Here is a 19475-nt window from a genome sequence, read left to right as displayed (position 1 = left end):
ATAGCGCCTCCCGGATGGAAGAAGGTTAAAGAGTCTGTGGTTTGGGTGAGAGGGGTCTTTCAGGATGCCTCTCGCCCTACGCAGACATCTTTGGCGCTGTAGATCCTCAATGGACGGGAGTTGGGTGCCAATGATGTACTGGGCCGTTTTTACTACCCGTTGCAGGGCCATCGAGTGGCGCGCTACGAGCTTGTAGGTCTGCTATTTTTGAAAAAAGAACGACTGACATAGCTTTTTCTGAAAACTGTCAGGATTTAGAAGACATCTATAGAATCGTTCCCAGGTCGAAATGGGTTAAATCATCCGATAACATCCCGCAAATCCTGCTGACCTGTGAGCCAGCATCTGGATGAAGCCCTTGGTGCTGAGCGTCAGGTAGATGTCAGGGATAACCTCGGCGCGGCTCAGGACACACTCCAGGCAGTGGGTCTTCAGGACGCCGTGCATCTTGGGTAGGAGGTAGAACACCGAGTTCACAAAGCTGGAGAAAAACAAAAAAAAACACACATACAAATGTAGGAGACTCATGGAATGAAGCAAAATAAAATGTCAAGACTGATTATGTGAATTATGATGCTTTAGGCCAGGTGTGCCCGCACTTTTTTGACTTAGTTTAGTTCAGTTTATTAGTTTGTTTGTTTTTTCCATACAAAACATTCTTAGTTAATCAGTTTTTTTTCTTTTTCTGATTCTGGAAAAAAAAAGGTATAGACTGAAGCCTATAGGCTTATTACGTCTACCCTTTTGTCCGTTAACTTAAAATAATAAAAATGAAAATATATATGTATACCCCTTTTACAGGTCCTCAAACAAAACAGCTCATGTGTCCCATTTTTACTGAACAATGCAACATTCAAGTTTTTTTTTCTTTCTAAAAAACAAGCAAAAAAAACCAAGCAAAACAATATGCTAATAATAGTCACAGTAGTAACATTTTCACACAAAAACAAAAGAAATATGTGAATTATGATGCTTTAGGCCAGGGGTGCCCGCACTTTTTTGACTTGAGAGCTACTTTCCAAATGACCAGCGCAACAAGTTCTATACCCACCCCAAAAAATATTATATCATTGCTGAAAATAGTTTAAAAATGTGAAGGGGGGCTTTGGAATAGCGGCGCTGGTGTTACATAAGACAAACGCACTTGGAATGGGAAATAGAGGGCGGAAATGGAATTGGTACCGTTTTGTTTTGTCTATAACTTTGTAATGCATCTGACGTTTGTGCGCAACACTCTTGAAAACACATGCAGTACTGCATTGTGGGTTTGAGCTGACAGGCCCCATTTGATGTTAATCAATGAGGTCAACTTAATTCAAGTGGCAGATCACGATCTACCTTTTGGGCAGCCCTGCTTTAGGCCAGACCAGCTGAAGAAATCATGACATTTCTGAGACCATTCATGTTTCTGGAAGATGCTACTAAACTTGCACTCCGTTGTTGTTGGATCACTTGAAATATTCTTTAACCCATTCTGACCGGGAACCCATTTTGGTGTTAGCACTATGTTATGCTTTAGCTATTGAAAAATAGCAGATCTACAAGCTCATAGCGCGCCACCGAGTGGCGCGCTACGAGCTTGTAGGTCTGCTATTTTTTGAAAAATCGAAGAACGACTGACATTTTTTAGAATCTGATCTCAGGTCAGAATGGGTTAATCAGACCAGTGTGTGTCCACTAGTGGAAACCTCGTATGAATCTGATCTCAGGTCAGAATGGGTTAACCTAAAAATAACTAATGACCGGAAATAGCCAGTCTGCTTTTTCCCCCCCGTGCGCATCATGCTTTCGCAGATAGACACAGCTTGGCTTCTATGGAATCCAAATGGCTGAAATAATTTCCAACTGCGATTAGGGGCGATTGTGTAAATTATTGTGACAGGCCTGCGTCCCCAGTCCCCACATACGCACAAGGAATTGTAAATGGCGTTCCTTACCGAGTATACAACACTACTTAGTTTTAAGTTAACGTACCGGTCCATGAACGGAGGGAAGTGCTTGGAAACTTTGCTCAGGCAAACGATGAACTTGTCATTGAGGTCGTCCCTTTTCATCAAATCCGTTATCTTGCCCGAAGCCAGATTGAGAAGTGCCTGGGGATCCTGAAAGAAAGACAATTTGGAGGAAAAAAAAAAAGATTCTAGTTAGTCAAATCCACATGATGGCCAGTGTTGTTTTCGTCGACTAAAACGACGACGAAATTTTTTCGTCGACTACCTTTTTCCACTGACGAAAACTAAATGAAAACTATCTATGATGACTAAAACCAAGACTAAATATACTGACAATTGTGCCAACAAATAAAAACTAGACTAAAATGTTAGGAAGGGACTTGTGGACTAGAGATAAGTCATTTTACAAGTTGTTGCATGCTGAAAATAGCCGATCTACAAGCTCACAACGCGTCGCAGTTGTGAGCTTGTAGATCGGCTATTTTCAGCAAGTGTAAAATCAGCCATTACGACGGCATCAAGGCCCGCCAAAATACATTTTAGTCGACTAAATCAACAGTACATTTAGTCGACTAAAACTAGACACACTAAACACCAAGACATTCCAGGTGACTAAAACTAACTGAAAACCTTTCAAGAGACTACGACTAAAACTAAAATCAAAACATTGGCTGCCAAAAGCAACACTGCATGATGCTAATATATTCAACGGTAAAAACCAAACAAAAGGCTCATACTTGGCTGTTGTCGGTCATGGCCTTAAGGATGAGGCCGACGACCTCTGCAGCCGCAGCGTAGATGTCTTTGTACCTCGTGAAGCCCATGTTGTTGGTGAGAGACTTCATGTAGCTGAAAAAACACAACGGAATTAAAAAAATGCACCACAGAGCGAAAGACCTGAGGAACGACGTTTCACTAAATGGATTCACTTTCACCTATACTTCAATATTTTACTATTTATTCTATTGTGCTTTACATGATATTTATCCTGTCTTGGTACCATAAATAGAGACTTCTTATTGATACTGTGTAAGATGACAATGGTTGACACCTGTGTTCAATTACTGTTGATTGTATCTCATACTCATACTTGTATCTCAGCATAAATACCACGCCTCCTCTTGTAACAAACGCTGAGGAAGGCCAAACACAGGCCGAAACGCGTACGTTTTCAGTCTCAGAGGTAAATAAAATCATGTAAAAGGACATAATATGAGTAATGAGTGCTGGCATTTTCTTCATCTCAACTTATATCTTCGAGCCTTGCACCTATAAGGATTTTGTTTGAACCTGGAGTGCTGTGGGTTGTCTGCTACGGCAGTACTTCTCCCCTACTTAAATATGACCCGACTCGTCATGTGTGGTAATCTGTATACCGTACATTTTAATGTGGAACTATCTTAGAGCCGCATGACCAGACCAGAAGATGGAGCGCTCTGGCCACGTATATAGGTGTTTAGGCAGATATCTCGTGTTGTGTTTATAAGACAGTTGCGTCCTCCCCTCCCAAACAAGCACCATTCAGGCTCAACCTGAAAGCAAACTCCACCTCCCTGAAAGTTGTAATTTGCTGCCAGGGCCAGGTGTGCAGCAACCCTTTTAGTGTTGCAACGTCAACGACAATGTCATTACCTGTCGTATTCGATTCCACACGAGGCATCGTAAGGCGGGAGGCCGTTGGCCAGGATGATGCCGAGCAGCTGAAGTCCTACAGAGTTGTCTTTGCTGTTGGGGTCGGTGCCAGAGAAGCGGTCGTATATCACTCTGCATATGGAACACAACCACACAGACATAAATGATGATGATAATGATGATGATGATAGCAATTAGGGCTGTCACGATTACACAAATAATTGCGATTAACGATTTAATTTCATTGGCTTCGTGATGAAAAAAGGTGCACAGGGCAGATATGAAAAATAATTGAAATATACAATATAAAAATATACAATATAAGAAATCAGTGGCATTTTTTATAAATGCTATAGGTCAATATTGCGGAAATAGCTTATTACATTATCATTGTGTGTTAATACTTAATAACTTAATCGAAACGATGTTTACGGATTGATAGATCGATGTAACCCACCTTTTGGTGTTTTAAGCATTTTGTTATACTTTAGCTATTGAAAAATAGCAGATCTACAAGCTCGTAGCGCGGCACTCGGTCTGCTATTTTTTATAAATCCTGAAAATATGGTGAAAATCATTGAATATATATTGTTTCAGAGCGAACATTTTTAACTCAAATCTTTGCTTCTGGGGGGGGGGGGGGGTCCCTAGAACAACATATTTTCAAGATGGGGGTTGGCCAAAGACATATTTCTGGGGGTTTGACATGAAAATGTTTGAGAACGACTGACACAGAAACATGGGTTTTTCAGAAAACTGTTTAGAAGGCATTTGTAGAATCGTCCTCAGGTCTAAGTGTTTTAATGTGAAGCCTAGACTGTACGTATGGCCATTTCCACTAGTAGAAAATATGCCTTTTTAGATAGATATAGATCTTTATTTGTCATTGCAACGTGTACAACGGAATTAAAAGTGCCAACCAATCAGTGCATCATATCACAAAACAACATAAAGCTAAAACAAAACACACATGCCTTCCTGTTATTGCACAACCCCTGTAGCACTAAATGCACAAACATGTCATTTTAGCTGCTATCGCACAACAAACCCTTATTGCACTTACCTGGTGGTCACCAGTTTAGGCTTTGAGTGCCAATTCTCCCATTATAAAGAAATAAATAATTTGTCATTCTATTATGCATGTAATGTGCATGTCATCACCTGTACACCAGATTAGAGGAATTTTCAAAATATGGATGAAAATATATATTTTTTCTTCTTTTTTTTTAAATTCCGAAGGGAAGACGTCTTGTCGTCCGTGGCATCCGGTACTTAATTCGCAATTAGACGTCTTGACGTTTATGGCTACTAAACAGTTTTAATATAGCAGAAAAACAAAACATGTATCGCAGTAGCAGATCATTTCTTAGCAGCATCGAGTGCAACTATACCGCTGTGGGATAGAAGCTGTTACTGAATCTGTTTTTTACCTGTAAGGAACATGCAGACAGTCCTTCCAGCATTCCACCAGCGTGCGGGTGATCTCCAGGTTGTGACGGAACACGGCCCTCTTCGCGTCAAAGATGTTCGCCATCAGGAACTCCAGCAGTCGGTTGGCCAGCACCTCATCTCTGATGTTCCCCTGAAAATAAACAACAATCATTCTAGTTGTTCAGTTATAATTATGTTAATCAATAGAGGGTATATGCATTATGCACATGCATAAAGATGAATGGGAAATTGAGTGGCAAATCGAGTGGCAAAGTGAATTTAATGTCATTTAACGTTGTTTAATATCAGATGTGTGGATCAAGGCCAGAAAAGTATTTTTTTACCACTCAGTAGGCATTCCCACATAACTTCCTGGTATGATGATGATGTCACGCGCATATACCCTCGATTAATTTCAAAGTAAAACAAAGTCAAAAATACCCATCAAGTAAAATGAAGTGGATTAACAAAAACAAAGCCATTTTATTTTTTTTCCTCTACATTTTTATCCCACGATTTTGCAACCCATTTTTTCACCCAGTGTCAATTATCTAATGTGTGTAAATGTGAAACGGTATAGAGCGTCGCAGTCCCGCCCCCTACCAGGGCCCAGGAAATGATTCTCCGTTATTTTTCCTCATAGACATTTCATAAAGTATTTATTTAAAGACGTTTATGCGGCGGACAAAGCCAACTCTTGTCGTGACAAATCATGACAACAAAGAAAAACCAAAAAAAAGAAGGAAAAAATGGCAGGTTACAACACTTTTTTTGTTGTTTTTTTTCTTTGTAATTATTTGTTTGGTCCAAAATATTGTGTTTGTTGTCATGGGTTGTCACGAATCGAGTTGGCTTTGTCCGCGGCGTAACCGTCTTTAAATAAATAAATGTCTATGGGAAAAATTCATTGGGAATCATTTCCTGGGCCTGGCGTCGTCATGAAAGGGGGCGGGACTGCGACGCACTATACTGTAGGTCGTAAAAATGTGAAATGCGTGAACCTTGGGGCTGGCCGTGCTGGTCCAGGAGAGCAGCGTCACCACGATGTCCACCACCATGAAATGGATGCCCACTCCTCCGTTGTTCCCACAGACCACCAGCTGTAGCAGCGGGCCCAGCCACAGCTTGGCGTACGGCCGGAACACCTGCCAGAAGCACCCACGTGTACAATTTAGGCATTTAGCAGAAGCTCTTAACATCCTTGCCATCTGGGTTTCATTTCTCGCTAAGACATCCCTGTTATGTTCTAATAATATGGACACTGTGTTATATGGGGTTTGCAGATAATGGTTAAGATGCCTTTAAGAGACTGGTTATTATGGGATGCTTACGTAATACACAGAGCGTGGGGAATAACAAGGAAGTCTGTTCTGTACTGACTGAGACAAGAGATAAAGTAAAGCAGTGTTGGTTCTATACGTTCAATCGTGTGTGCGTGTCACTCTTTAACACACAACAATCCCCAGACATCATGGGCCTCCTATGGGTGTAATTCTAAAGACGTGTGGGGACATGTTGGGCACAAAAAAGTGTTTAAACACTGACGAAGTCGAGGTGTTAAAAAAAAGGTTTTGGAATTGTTCTTATTTTTTTTAGGTTTTCTAAGCTCAATTGCACCCAAAAAACCTGAACTTTTAACATTCAGTAGACTTTCTGTGGTCTGGGGTTTTCTGGCTCAAACAGGTGCTCTGATTTGCCGGCTGTTTGTGATGTAAGATCCTGCAAATCCCATATATGTCAATGGGATTTGCCTGTTTTCATTGTAGCTCAAAAGGCTTCCAAACCCCAAAGAAAACTCCAGACCACAGAAAATCCACTGAATGTTCAAAGTTCAGGATTTTGGGGTGTAATTGAGGTCATAAAACCTAAAATAAAAACGAAAAATAAAAATAAATTTAAATTAATGTCATAAAACCTTTAAGACAGGATTTGCAACAGTTATAATTGTTTTGTCATGTTAAATGACAATTTCACTCAAGAGTTGTATGAATTGTCCCATTATGAGCAAAGCTAGATTTGACCTCCACATTAACATTTACCTCCTCAGCGTTGATGATCAACTTTGAGATGAAAAGTCGGACATTCAGCGGCGTGGCTGGATTGGCTAGTTTGCCGTGTAGAAACTTCATCCACCCTGGGAGCTCACTGGGCGTACTTCCCTGTTCAACAACGTGGAAAAGGAAAAAAAACCCATTCTGACCCATTCTGACCTGAGATCAGATTCTAAAGATGTCTTCTACATCCTGACAGTTTTCAGAAAAACGCTATGTTTCTAAAGAGACACCTCGACAATGGGGAATGTCGATTTTTCAAAAATGGCAGACCTACAAGCTCGTAGCGCGCCACTCAGTGGCGCGTTGTCCCTGGTGTTTTAGAGAAGGGAGAAGAGTCTAGAACACGTGTAGCATTGTCCAGGATGTTTTAGGGAAGGGAGAGAAGTCTAAGGCCTGACTCACACCTTCACAACAGATTGATGTATAGCTGATGCATGAGACTTGTTTACTGATGCAAGCTCGCAATGCATTTCCAATGGGAGTCACATGGTTTGACACAACATTTGTGTTGTATGAGGGGGAGGGGGGCAGTCAAAACACAGCCGAAAGCCGTACAACAAAAAATGTTGTGTCAAACCATGTGACTTCCATTGGAAATGCATTGGGGCGGCCATGACACTTACCCTTTGTTTACATCTGGCATCCATCGATGTTGTATGCTAGATCGAAAGGTGTGAGTGAAGCCTAAGACGTGTAAGGCTTGACCCGCTCTACTTTTGGAGTGACGTCGTTCCGGTCCAATCAGAACTGAGCTGCCCTACTGTGTGTCCAATCACAGCTGAGCTGCCGTACTACGTGCCCAATCACAACTGACCTGCTCAACTTTGGGAGTGATGTTGTTCCTGTGCATGTGGCCAATGAGAGTGGTCATGGCGGCCATGCACTCGTGCTGGTTGAGTTCGTCCATCTCCAGGTCCAGAGATGCATCCTGGGAAGGACCGCTGTCCATCACCTCCTGGGACAGACGCACGCACGCACACACACGCACACACGCACGCACGCACGCAGGAAACGGAACAAATCACTCAGAGTGAAAGAGAATATACAAGTGGTGTTGATTTCTTCAACTAAAACTATATGACGAAAAAAAGACTAAATATATTGACAATTCTGTCAACTAAATAATTAAAAAATAGACTACAATGTTTGGGAGGGACTATAGTGGAGAAGAGAATGACCCAGTAGAACTGAAAAAAAAACAAGTCATTTTATGTTTGGTGGAAGGCTGAAAATGACCTATACAAGCTCACAATGTGTCGCGCTGCAGCGTGCTGTGAGCTTGAAGATCAGATATTTTCAGCGAGCGCAAATATCAGCCATCGACCCATTGATGCCGAGTGCAAAGCAGGGAGTCATTGGGTCCCATGCATTTTCTTTTGTATGACCCCGGCCGGGGATCGAACCACCGACCTCCCAGTTTTCCGGGTGGACACTCTATAACCACAAGGGCCACTGTCTGGTCTGTCTGTCTGTCTGACTTACTGGCTTGGCAGCGGCTGCGCGGTGGACTCGTCTGTCAGGGCGCTGCTGTGAGGAGCTGAAGGAGAAGCTCTGGACGCCCGTGGAGAAGTCGAACTGACTCATCTCCTCGCTGAGGCTGCTGTCGGCCATGTAGGACTGGGAGGACAGGTAGACTGGCTCCACTGCACGCGCACGCACGCACGCACACACACGCACGCACGCACACACACGCACACACACACACACACACACACACACACACACACACACACACACACAGGGAATTAACACAATATACCATAGTGTTACTGGGAGGACAGGTACACTGGCTCCACTGCACACACACACACACACACACACACAGGGAATTAACGAGATCAGATTCTAAAAATGTCTTCTACATCGTCGTTCGTCTATTATTTCAAAAATAGAAGACCTAGATCTGCTATTTTTCAATAGCTAAAACTTCTCAAACTATTTCATGTCAAGAACCCCAAAAATTGGTAAATGGCCGTCTGCCCCCCCCATCTGAAAATATGTTGTTTCAGGGACCCTCAGAAGCAAAGATTTGAGTTAAAAATGGTTCACTCTGAAAGAATATATATATATATTCAAAGATCTTTGGCCATTTTGGAAAGAACTTAGGCCCCCTGCCCCCTTCCCTACTTCCTTCAGGTGTTATGGAAGATACCAATGAAGGCTCTGTTCCATTCTGGTCAAACAGAGTCAGGGTGCTGCTATTACGCGTGTTGGCTCCATAGAGTTATAAAGGATAGAGTGCGGCCAGCCGAAGTTGCTCAGTGGCGTTTTGAAGTGCCCGGAAGAACGCTCTATACTTCCGCATTTGCGGAAGTGCAAATGCTAGCGCTCAATGTTAAACCTAAACCTGCAGGGTTTAGGTTACTGCAGCTTGGTTCCATTTGTACACTCTCAGAGTAATGGGGGTCCTTAATTAAATATATATATATACATACACACACACACACACACACACACACACACACACACCGGTGTATATATATATATATATTGCATCCCAAAACGCAGTTTATAGTTAAGGGACGCAATAAAACAATGACCTCTGCAGCCACGGGATGCACTACTGCACTCAACATACATGTACACTCAAAATAATACATGTAAAAAGAAAATTGCGATATTTTGCTAGCTTTAGTTATAATAATAATTTCTTATTCTGTTTTCTACATGAATATAACCACATGATAACCATATAAAATGAAATGGGAGTTAAATGCTACAATTTGTAAAAAATGGCAAAATATGACTCCTAACGTGGTTGAAGTGGGACTCATAAAATGTCCCTGGGACTCAGGGTTTAAATCACTGAATATATATATATCAATCATACCTCCATTCTCCTCGCTCACTTCCTTTCTGATCATGACGTATCTCTTCTTTCTCTCCAGGGCGACCTGACAACAAAGTAATGCGTTACTTTCATTCAGCATTCATTAACCCATTAAGACCTGACAAGAGATTTTATAAATGTCTCTGAAAAACCTATGTTCCTATATATGTCAGTGGTCAAACTATTTCAAGACCTTTTTACATACCTCAACCTCAATAGGAAAGTTGTACATCCGTCCAACATCAATCAGATTTTCCAAAATGTACTGGTTCTGGGGGGGACAAAAAGCAAAGAAAAGCAAGAGTAATGTAAACCAGTGGTTTTAAAACGCTTTGTGACACTCCAATGGTGAAGTGAAAACTCAAGGCACGACTGAATTCATAGCTAAATTCATAGGCAATCTAAAAGCTATAAATGTGTGACCGCACGCTAATGTAGCATCACGTGACATCTCTACTTATTGTTGCACACACACACACACACACACACACACACAATCAATCATCCACATTTTTCGACCACGGTCGAGATCATGGATTTCATAATGCCACACCAGACTTCCCGGTCCTTCTTTGCCAGTTCCTGCTTACTTTTACACACACACACACACACACACACACACACACACACACACACACACACACAGTGAACAGAGGAAAGTCCTGGTAGAACTCTTTACCTTCTCTGCTTTCTCCGTGAACAGGAAGCCCTGGTAGAACTTGGCCTCGCTGAAGCTGCAGCTGATGACGGCGATGGCGGCGTTGTACGCCGCGCAGTGGTAGCGCCGGCGGACCTCCAGGAGATGGTGCTCGCCGGCCATGTTCTCCGTGAACGCCTCGAAACTCGACCTGAATCGAATGATATATGCAGTGTTACGTTTTTCACAGCAAATTTGGATTTAGTTTTAGCCATGGTCTTTTGAATGAGATTACATTTACCGGTAGTTTTATTCACATTTTTAGTCATCTAAATGAGATTTCAGTCGACTTAAATCTACAGTTGATTTTGTCAATGGAAATGTATTATGCCTCGATGGCTTCATAATGGCCAATTTTACACTTGGTCGCATGCTGAAAAAAGCCGATCGCAAACACCCAATCTTTTATTTCTACTGCATCTCGGACATTGTCAGTACATTTAGTCTTGGTTTTAGTCATCACAGTTTATTTTATATTTAGTCAATAAAGAATAGCTTAGTTTTCAACAAAGCACATTTTATGTCCATAATTATGTCCACTGGAACAACATATTATATCAGATGGGGTTCAGCGGCCAATTACACAATACTTTTTGGGGTCCTTGACATCATGAAGTAGTTTGAGAACCACTGACATAGAAACATAGTTTTTTATAGCGATTTAGAAGACATTTTATAGAATCAGTTCTCAGGTCTAAATGGGTTAAAGAGGGACTCAGTGCCACCATTTTAGTATTTTTCCAGTTTTTCATGTGTCTATGAGATGACAGTACTTCATTAGACACCCAGGAGTCGTTTTTATGTGCAAAGGTGTATTCACTTTGCATTTAGGATTTCTTCCTGGAGGCTGAACCCTTGACAGTCAAACAGGCCAATGAAATAGAGCGTTGCAGTCCCGCCCCCTTTCTTGACGGCGCCAGGCCCAGGAAATGATTCCCAATGCATTTTTCCCATAGACATTTTAAAGTATTTATTTAAAGACGGTTACGCCGCGGACAAAGCCAACTCGAGTCGTGACAACTCATGACTCATGACCCATCGCACAATCTCTTTGGTAAACAGAAATAAATGTACATGTGGGTTACAAATTCCATCCTAAAGGAGAGAGAACCCTGCAAAGATTTATCAGCTTGTGTTTTAGTTCAATGTCTTCCAGTTTCTTCTATTCTGTATGAGTTATATGACTGGATATGGAGACATGGGAAGACTTCCGTTACTGAACAAACAATATATCAATGATTACTAGAGCTATTTTAACTACACATATCCCTTAGAACTTAATATTACCCTTTGCGAAATGTGTTGTGTGTGATAGACCTATTTCTGTAGTTCTGCTGGAACTCCTCAGAGTCGAAGAGATGTAGAAATGGTCTCAGTTCATCCATAATGTGATCATTAACAGGTGATCTGCCCAATGCAAGACCAAAACCAGTGACCATTAATTAACACGTTTAATCTCTGCATTTGAATGCATTCTACAGTGACTGAAGCATCAGCCATCATCGTTTAGCCTGTTGAAAATGGAGGACCCTGATGTAAACATTGTTTGTTTGCCTGTTTACAGTTTACATGGGTTAAGAATGTGGGTTGGGTTCATTATTTAGCATTTGAAAAAGCATTGAATAAAAGTACAGTCATCACAACCCTATTGAAACTAATTCCACACACCTGAGTGCTCCTCATTCCCTCAGAGCAACACAACCTGAACAATGACTTAAAGTTGTCCAGGTTTCCCAGGTTTACACAAATACAGTTGTTGTGTCTCTGTTGTTAATAACAGTATAATAATAATAATAATGTATTCATGAATATAGGATATGATTATTGTACTGTATGGACACATGTTTCTGCACACAGGCCTACACATTACACAATGGGATATAAGACTTAAGAGGATTTGACAATATACTAATTTGTTGTCAGGCCTTGACCAGTTTTGTACAGAAACCAGACTAAAGTGGAAACAAATTTAACTTACATTGCACCTTAATAAAATAATAATAAAGGTACAGGGGATGTGGTAGTATACTGGTAAAAGACAAGATATGAAGGCTTGTGTACTATTTATGAAGACTGGCTACAGTTTTTCTTTGTAAGACACTGGGATGTAAATCACAGTATGAGCAGTTGTTTCTTCACCAGAGCTGGTTCTACTTGGTTCTGAAATAATGTAGAGCAATCCTCTTTGACTCTGCCGCATTAATTAATATCCACTTATATTATTCAATACTGTTAGACATATATTATCCAGATACTCATTGCATGTACATAATATCCTTACCATATAGATTGTGAACATCAGTCTCCAGTAGGAGTCCCAATGGAGAGTGTTTGGTAGGAACTACTCCTTTGAAGTTTTTAAGGTTTATTATAAACCAGCAGTTTTTATGCACCACATATGGAAAAAATCCAAGAAAACAGCAGGTATGCTGGCACTCTGATTTATGTTGAATCACAACTAAAGACTGTTTCCCACTGCATTTGATTGAGTTTGACTTTCTTTCTCTTCTCCGCTGTAATGTTTAGTTAGTTTTATTTATTTTGTTTCAGTTATTTGTTTTCCTGATTTACCGGTAACTAAATAATCATGTTTTTTATATTATATGCTTTGACTCTGACAGTGTCCGTTATTTGGGATTTCTGCTCACTCCTGCATTTACTTTACTCACGTTCACATAGACTGATAGGATGTATTTATATTCATGCATCTTCTCCGCTGTAATGTTTAGTTAGTTTTATTTATTTTGTTTCAGTTTTTTTTTCCTGATATACCAATAACAAAATAATCATGTTTTCGATATTATATGCTTTGACTCTGACATTGTCTGTTATTTGGGATTTCTGCTCACTCCTGCATTTACTTTACTCACGTTCACATAGACTGATAGGATGTATTTATATTCATGCATCAATGTATTATAATTTGGATATAGTTTAGATTAATTAAAAAGCTTACAAAGCAATCTCACAGTTAGCAGTTTATTTCTAGAATGTTGCACAGATCATGGCCTGGGGGAGGAGCTACAGAGGGGTGGAGTACATTACCTGGGGGAGGAGCTAGAGAGGGGTGGAGCACATGCAGCAGTTTGTTAGGTTGTGATTGATTGAGACATGATTATATTGTTCTACTCTTTGGCCAATCAACACCAAGCAGTTAGTGGTTCCACCTCAGGCTCTCTAGTATAAGAAGAGTTTGTAGTTGTCAGTTCTCCACAACTCCTCCAGGATATCAATCATTTCTGATCACATCAGCTGAAGATGAACTCTACCAATGCCACCATGAAAAGTTCTGCTCAACAGGGAGGACCCACTGATCATCAAGACTTCTGTAAGTTACTTACTGTGTCTATACGGATATACAGCATGTCACAACAAGTTATGTTTGTTTTGTTTTAATATTAGCATTGACTTAAAATAGTTGTTTGTCTCTTTTTCTAAAATGCACAACAGATAGTCATTTATCGAACTATAAATGGAAGCTAATGTATAATTGTGTACATTAACTTTGTTAGTTTCTGCAATTTTGAGTCTATGAAGTTCAACTAAGCAATGTTTCATTTGTCTATTTCCAATTCAGTGTTGCATCATCAGCCTGGTTTACCTGTTCTACCAGAGGTGAATGAACAAAGAACCTTGGCTACGCAAAAACACCACTGCTGTGATCAGTGTGGTAAACGCTTCCCTACAATGTCCAAACTTAAAATACACCAGAGAATTCACACTGGAGAGAAACCCTATGGATGTGATCTGTGTGGACAACACTTCTCTGACAAGGCCACCCTGAAAAGTCACCACAGAATGCACACTGGAGAGAAACCCTATGGATGTGATCAGTGTGGACAACACTTCTCTGAGAAGTCCAACCTGAAAAGTCACCACAGAATGCACACTGGAGAGAAACCCTATGGATGTGATCAGTGTGGACAACACTTCTCTAGAATGGACAGCCTTAAAGCACACCAGAGAATTCACACTGGAGAGAAACCCTATGGATGTGATCAATGTGGACAACACTTCTCTCACATGTATAGCCTTAAAGCACACCAGAGAATTCACACTGGAGAGAAACCCTATGGATGCAGTCATTGTGGACAACACTTCTCTCAAATGGCACACCTTAAAAGCCACCAGAAAATACACACTGGAGAGAAACCACATGGATGTGATCAGTGTGGACAACACTTCTCTGTGAAGTCCACCCTGAAAAAACACCAGAGAATTCACACTGGAGAGAAACCCTATGGATGTGATCAGTGTGGACAACATTTCTCTAGAATGGACAGCCTTAAAGCACACCAGAGAATTCACACTGGAGAGAAACCCTATGGATGTGATCAGTGTGGACAACACTTCTCTACAATGACCAGCCTTAAAAGCCACCAGAAAATGCACACTGGAGAGAAACCACATGGATGTGATCAGTGTGGACAACACTTCTCTGACAAGTCCACCCTTAAAAGCCACCAGAGAATTCACACTGGAGAGAAACCCTACGGATGTGATGAGTGCGGACAACACTTTTCTCAAATGTCCAACCTTAAAATTCACCAGAGAATTCACAATGGAGAGAAACCATATGGATGTGATCAATGTGGGAAACACTTCTCTCAAATGTCCAACCTTAAAACCCACCAGAAAGTTCACACTGGAGAGAAACGCAAATAATTGTGATGTTTGTGGAAAAAGCTTTTTAGTAATTCAAACAATTTAGATTTCCACAAGGTTGTACACACTGGATTTAAACTGTTGACTCTTGTGTTGTACTAATTTGAGCCACTGAAAATGTCCTGACCGCACACATATTACACATTACAACCAAGTGTAACATGTTGTTGATCCATTATGGTATTTTTTAAACAATTGTTTAAGGCTAAACTGTTTAAACGCATTACATATACTGTATATGAGCATGTTAATTCTAGATTGGATAGGATGGTGATGAAACAAATGTTTCCATGTAGAGATTAATTGCAAGTAAACTTACTATTTGAACGGACTGGTCTTCTGCCAAGTTACAGATTCCCCAGATTTGCTGTAGTTTACATTTAGACGATTTTAATTGTATGTCATTAAATGTTCAGATTAATTGAAAAATGGAGTACCCTGGTGTAAACAATTGTGTTTCCTCTATCTGAACTATCTGAATAAAATGTTGAATCAATCGTTTGTCTGTGCTTTACAAAAAAGTATAGAATATCATTAATTGTTGTTTTACTCAACACTAAAACAAACTGCAAAACTGTTTTTTCTTCCCGTTTTGTTCTTCTTAGTATATAATTAAATGTACACTTGATCTATATAGTGACACATTATGTTAAACAAACCACTGTCTTCTACACTAAAGTGGAAACAAATTTAACACAAATTTACATTGCACCTTAATAAAATAATAAAGTATGCCTACAGGGGATGTGGTAGTATACTGGTAAAAGACAAGATGTGAAGGCTTGTGTACAATTTATGAAGAATGTTTGCAATCATTTTAGGGGTGAGTGGCAGTCTGTGTTTTGGAAAACAAATAGGCCTAACTGTTATTCTTTGTAAGATGCTGGCGTATGTAAGTAAATTAGGCTAATATGTTCCTAAATAAAGTAGAGCCCAGGCCTTAATTCCCCCTTCATATTACTGTTGATAAATTGTACTTTTAACACAATTCACATTATGAAACAGTAATAATGTTAATTATAATAATACTGTTACTGAACAAACAATATAGGCCTATCAATGATTTACTAGAGCCTCTCCCTTACAGCACCTTTAACATTTCACAAAGGCAGTTCTGTAGTTCTTCTGAAACTCATCAGAGTCAAAGAGGTGTAAAATGGTCTCAGTTCATCCATAATGTGATCATTAACAGGTGATCTGTCCAATGCCAGACAACCAGTGACCATTAATTAACACGTTTAATATCTGCATTTTAATGCATTGTCTACAGTGAATGAAGCATTAGCCATCATCATTTAGCCTGTTTACATTTTAACCTGGGTTAAGAATGTGGATTTTGCTCATTATTTAGTATTTGAAAAATAAACATTGAATAAAAGTGCAGTCATCACAACCCTATTGAAACTAATTCCACACACCTGAGTGCTTCTCATTCCCTCAGAGCAACACAACCTGAACAATGACTTAAAGACTTAAAGTTGTCCAGGTTTTCCAGGTTTACACAAATACAGTTGTTGTGTCTCTGTTGTTAATAACAATGTATTCATGAATATAGGATATGATTATTGTACTGTATGAACACTGCACACAGGCCTACACATTACACAATGGGATATGAGACTAAGAGGATTTGACAATATACTAATTTGTTGTTAGGCCTTGACCAGTTTTGTACAGAAACCAGTGTAAGTGGAAACTTACATTGCACCAAAAATAATAATAAAGGTACAGGGGATGTGGTAGTATACTGGTAAATAAGGCTTGTGTACTATTTATGAAGACTGGCTGCAATAATTTTAGGGGTGAGTGGCAGTTTGTGTTTTGGAAAACAAATAGACCCAACTGTTTTTCTTTGTAATATGCTGGTTCTACTTGGTTCTGATGTTACTGAAATAATGCGGAGCAATCCTCTTAATGACTACTCAAGCTTGTAGGTCTGACGACTGACATAGAAACATAGCTTTTTCAGAAAACTGTCAGGATGTAGAAGACATTTTTTAGAATCTGACCTCAGGTCAGTTAAAACCCTACTTGATCAAGGCCTTGGACAGCTCGTTGCCCTCCGTCTTGGTGCCCTCGGTGCGGCAGTAGGCCTGGTTGATGAGGGAGTCCTTGGAGTACACCTGGTCCTTGGGCAGCCTGGAGTACAGCAGCTCCGTCAGCTTGTAGCACGCTGTCTTCTTCAGGAGCTGGACCTCGAAGGCGCCCGGGTTGAACTGGAAGAGAGACACACACACACACACTTTGTAACTTGTTGTTGTGTGTGTGTGTGTGTGTGTGTGTGTGTGTGTGTGTGTGTGTGTGTGTGTGTGTGTGTGCGTGCGTGTTGCCTCCACACATTCCATTCAATTGAGCCCTTTTGTTGTCTCTCACAGCTGAGGACCTCAGGTCTGATCACTCAGCTGATGTTAATCACCCAATCAGTCCAAAATCCCATTTAGGGCCGAGGCCGATTCTAACTCGGATGGTGACAACTCGCGACAATAAACACAATTGTTTGGGCCGGACAAATAATTAGAACGAAAGAAAGATAGGGCAGGGTACAGTAACGACCCTTTTTTTGTTGGGGGAAAGGGGAGGGATATAACATGTAATCTAATATATTACTCTAGATTCCATAACATAATATTATTCGTTTTTTAATCAATTTTAGGCGGGAAGCCCCTTTTGGTGTTTTAAACTAAAGCATTATGTTATACTTTAGCTATTGAAAAAAATAGCAGATCTACAAGCTCATAGCAGGTCTGCTATTTTTTTTTAAACAATCGTGAAAATGTGCCTCAAATCTTTGAATATATATTACTACAGAGTGAACATTTTAACTCAAATCTTTGCTTCTGGGGAGGTCCCTGGAACAACATATTTTCAGATGGGGGGAGGGGGGCAGAGGCATATTACATATAATTCTTGGGGTCCTTGACATGAAATATTGAGCACCACTGATATGTAAAAAGGGCATTTTTTCGACGTCAGGCCTAAATGGGTTAAGCAGTAATATGTAATAAGTAGCATTATTCTCTTGATTTATATTGCTGGCAGCTGGTGACACCGACCTTGGTGAAGCGTGTGAGCAGCGTGTCCATGGCGGAGGAGATGCTCTGGACGTAGAACGTCTCCAGGGCCTCGGCGCCGCAGTGGGACGCCAGCGGCAGCAGCACTCTGTCTGTCATGGCCGCCATCATGGAGGCCACAGGCAACAGCTCCCCCTGCTGGAGCACCTGGTACACGGCGCACAGCAGCTGCAGCTGGCGCTCGGTGCTCGACCTGCTCGACCGCGCACACAGTGTAGACGTCAAAAGGGGGGCTTGAGCATAGACATGATATATATATATAAAGGCTAATCTCCGGCGGCGTTCGCTGGTGGCCATCTTGCTACAGACAGTGGACTTTCCTGGTGCGTTTTGTGGTAATGGTCGGCGGTGATCCGCTCAGACAACTTAAAATGCTCTTAACGCGTTCAAATCTTGACGGGTTTACAATTGGTTTACGGTTTACATTGTTTTTAATTCATGAATTCATTTTTTGACAAATTTTTTTTTAAAGGCCTTGAACTAATAATAATTAAAAACTAAATGTAGGAAAATGTGGACACGGAGATCACCTCGGCGTCCACGCATGGGCGGTTTGAGAGAAACTGAACAAACACTCCATAGCAATGAGTAGTATCACAATATACAGCTATTTAACACTGTTATTGAACAAATACTCCATAGCAATGAGTAGTAACACAATATAGAGCTATTTAACACTGTTACTGAACAAACACTCCATAGCAATGAGTAGTATCACAATATACAGCTATTTAACACTGTTACTGAACAAACACTCTATAGCAATGAGTAGTATCACAATATACAGCTATTTAACACTATCACTGAACAAACACTCTATTCTATAGCAACGATTACTATCACAACATAGAGCTATTTAACACTTATTTTAACAGCAACAACTGGAAACAAATGAAGGACTTGTACTGACCGCCTGGCGATCCGCTGGAAGCACGTCTGGAAGTTCTCCTCCATGATGTGTTGCTTAGCGTCTCGACACAGAATCTCCGCCAGGAGTTTGAGAAGGAGTGGGCTCTGTGACAGCTCCAACGCATCTAGGAGCTGAAAGAGAGAGAAACCATATAATTGTGACAGCTCCAACGCATCTAGGAGCTGAAAGAGAGAGAAACCATATAATTGTGACAGCTCCAACGCATCCAGGAG

At 40.7% G+C, this 19475-nt stretch overlaps 1 protein-coding gene across 1 annotated transcript in view; it reads right to left on the bottom strand.

The window, feature by feature from the left end:
• The window catches only part of prkdc (protein kinase, DNA-activated, catalytic subunit), a 122139-nt gene that overhangs the window by 49224 nt on the left and 53440 nt on the right, over positions 1-19475 (bottom strand). The window contains exons 41-55 of the mRNA XM_080794236.1: positions 19243-19373; positions 18315-18525; positions 17293-17477; positions 10579-10747; positions 10105-10170; positions 9900-9963; positions 8552-8712; positions 7884-8024; positions 7055-7174; positions 6017-6160; positions 5015-5166; positions 3585-3716; positions 2690-2801; positions 1975-2102; positions 332-481 (exon numbers count right to left, since the gene is read on the bottom strand). Of these exons, the coding sequence (XP_080650362.1) occupies positions 332-481; positions 1975-2102; positions 2690-2801; positions 3585-3716; positions 5015-5166; positions 6017-6160; positions 7055-7174; positions 7884-8024; positions 8552-8712; positions 9900-9963; positions 10105-10170; positions 10579-10747; positions 17293-17477; positions 18315-18525; positions 19243-19373 (2066 nt within the window). The remainder of the gene's footprint in view (positions 1-331; positions 482-1974; positions 2103-2689; positions 2802-3584; positions 3717-5014; positions 5167-6016; positions 6161-7054; positions 7175-7883; positions 8025-8551; positions 8713-9899; positions 9964-10104; positions 10171-10578; positions 10748-17292; positions 17478-18314; positions 18526-19242; positions 19374-19475) is intronic.

This window comes from Protomyctophum bolini (assembly GCF_963924005.1).
Source record: "Protomyctophum bolini genome assembly, chromosome: 21".
Classification (NCBI taxonomy): domain Eukaryota; kingdom Metazoa; phylum Chordata; class Actinopteri; order Myctophiformes; family Myctophidae; genus Protomyctophum; species Protomyctophum bolini.
Note: the sequence above shows the minus strand (reverse complement) of the source record. Positions and strands in the feature narration are given on the sequence as shown.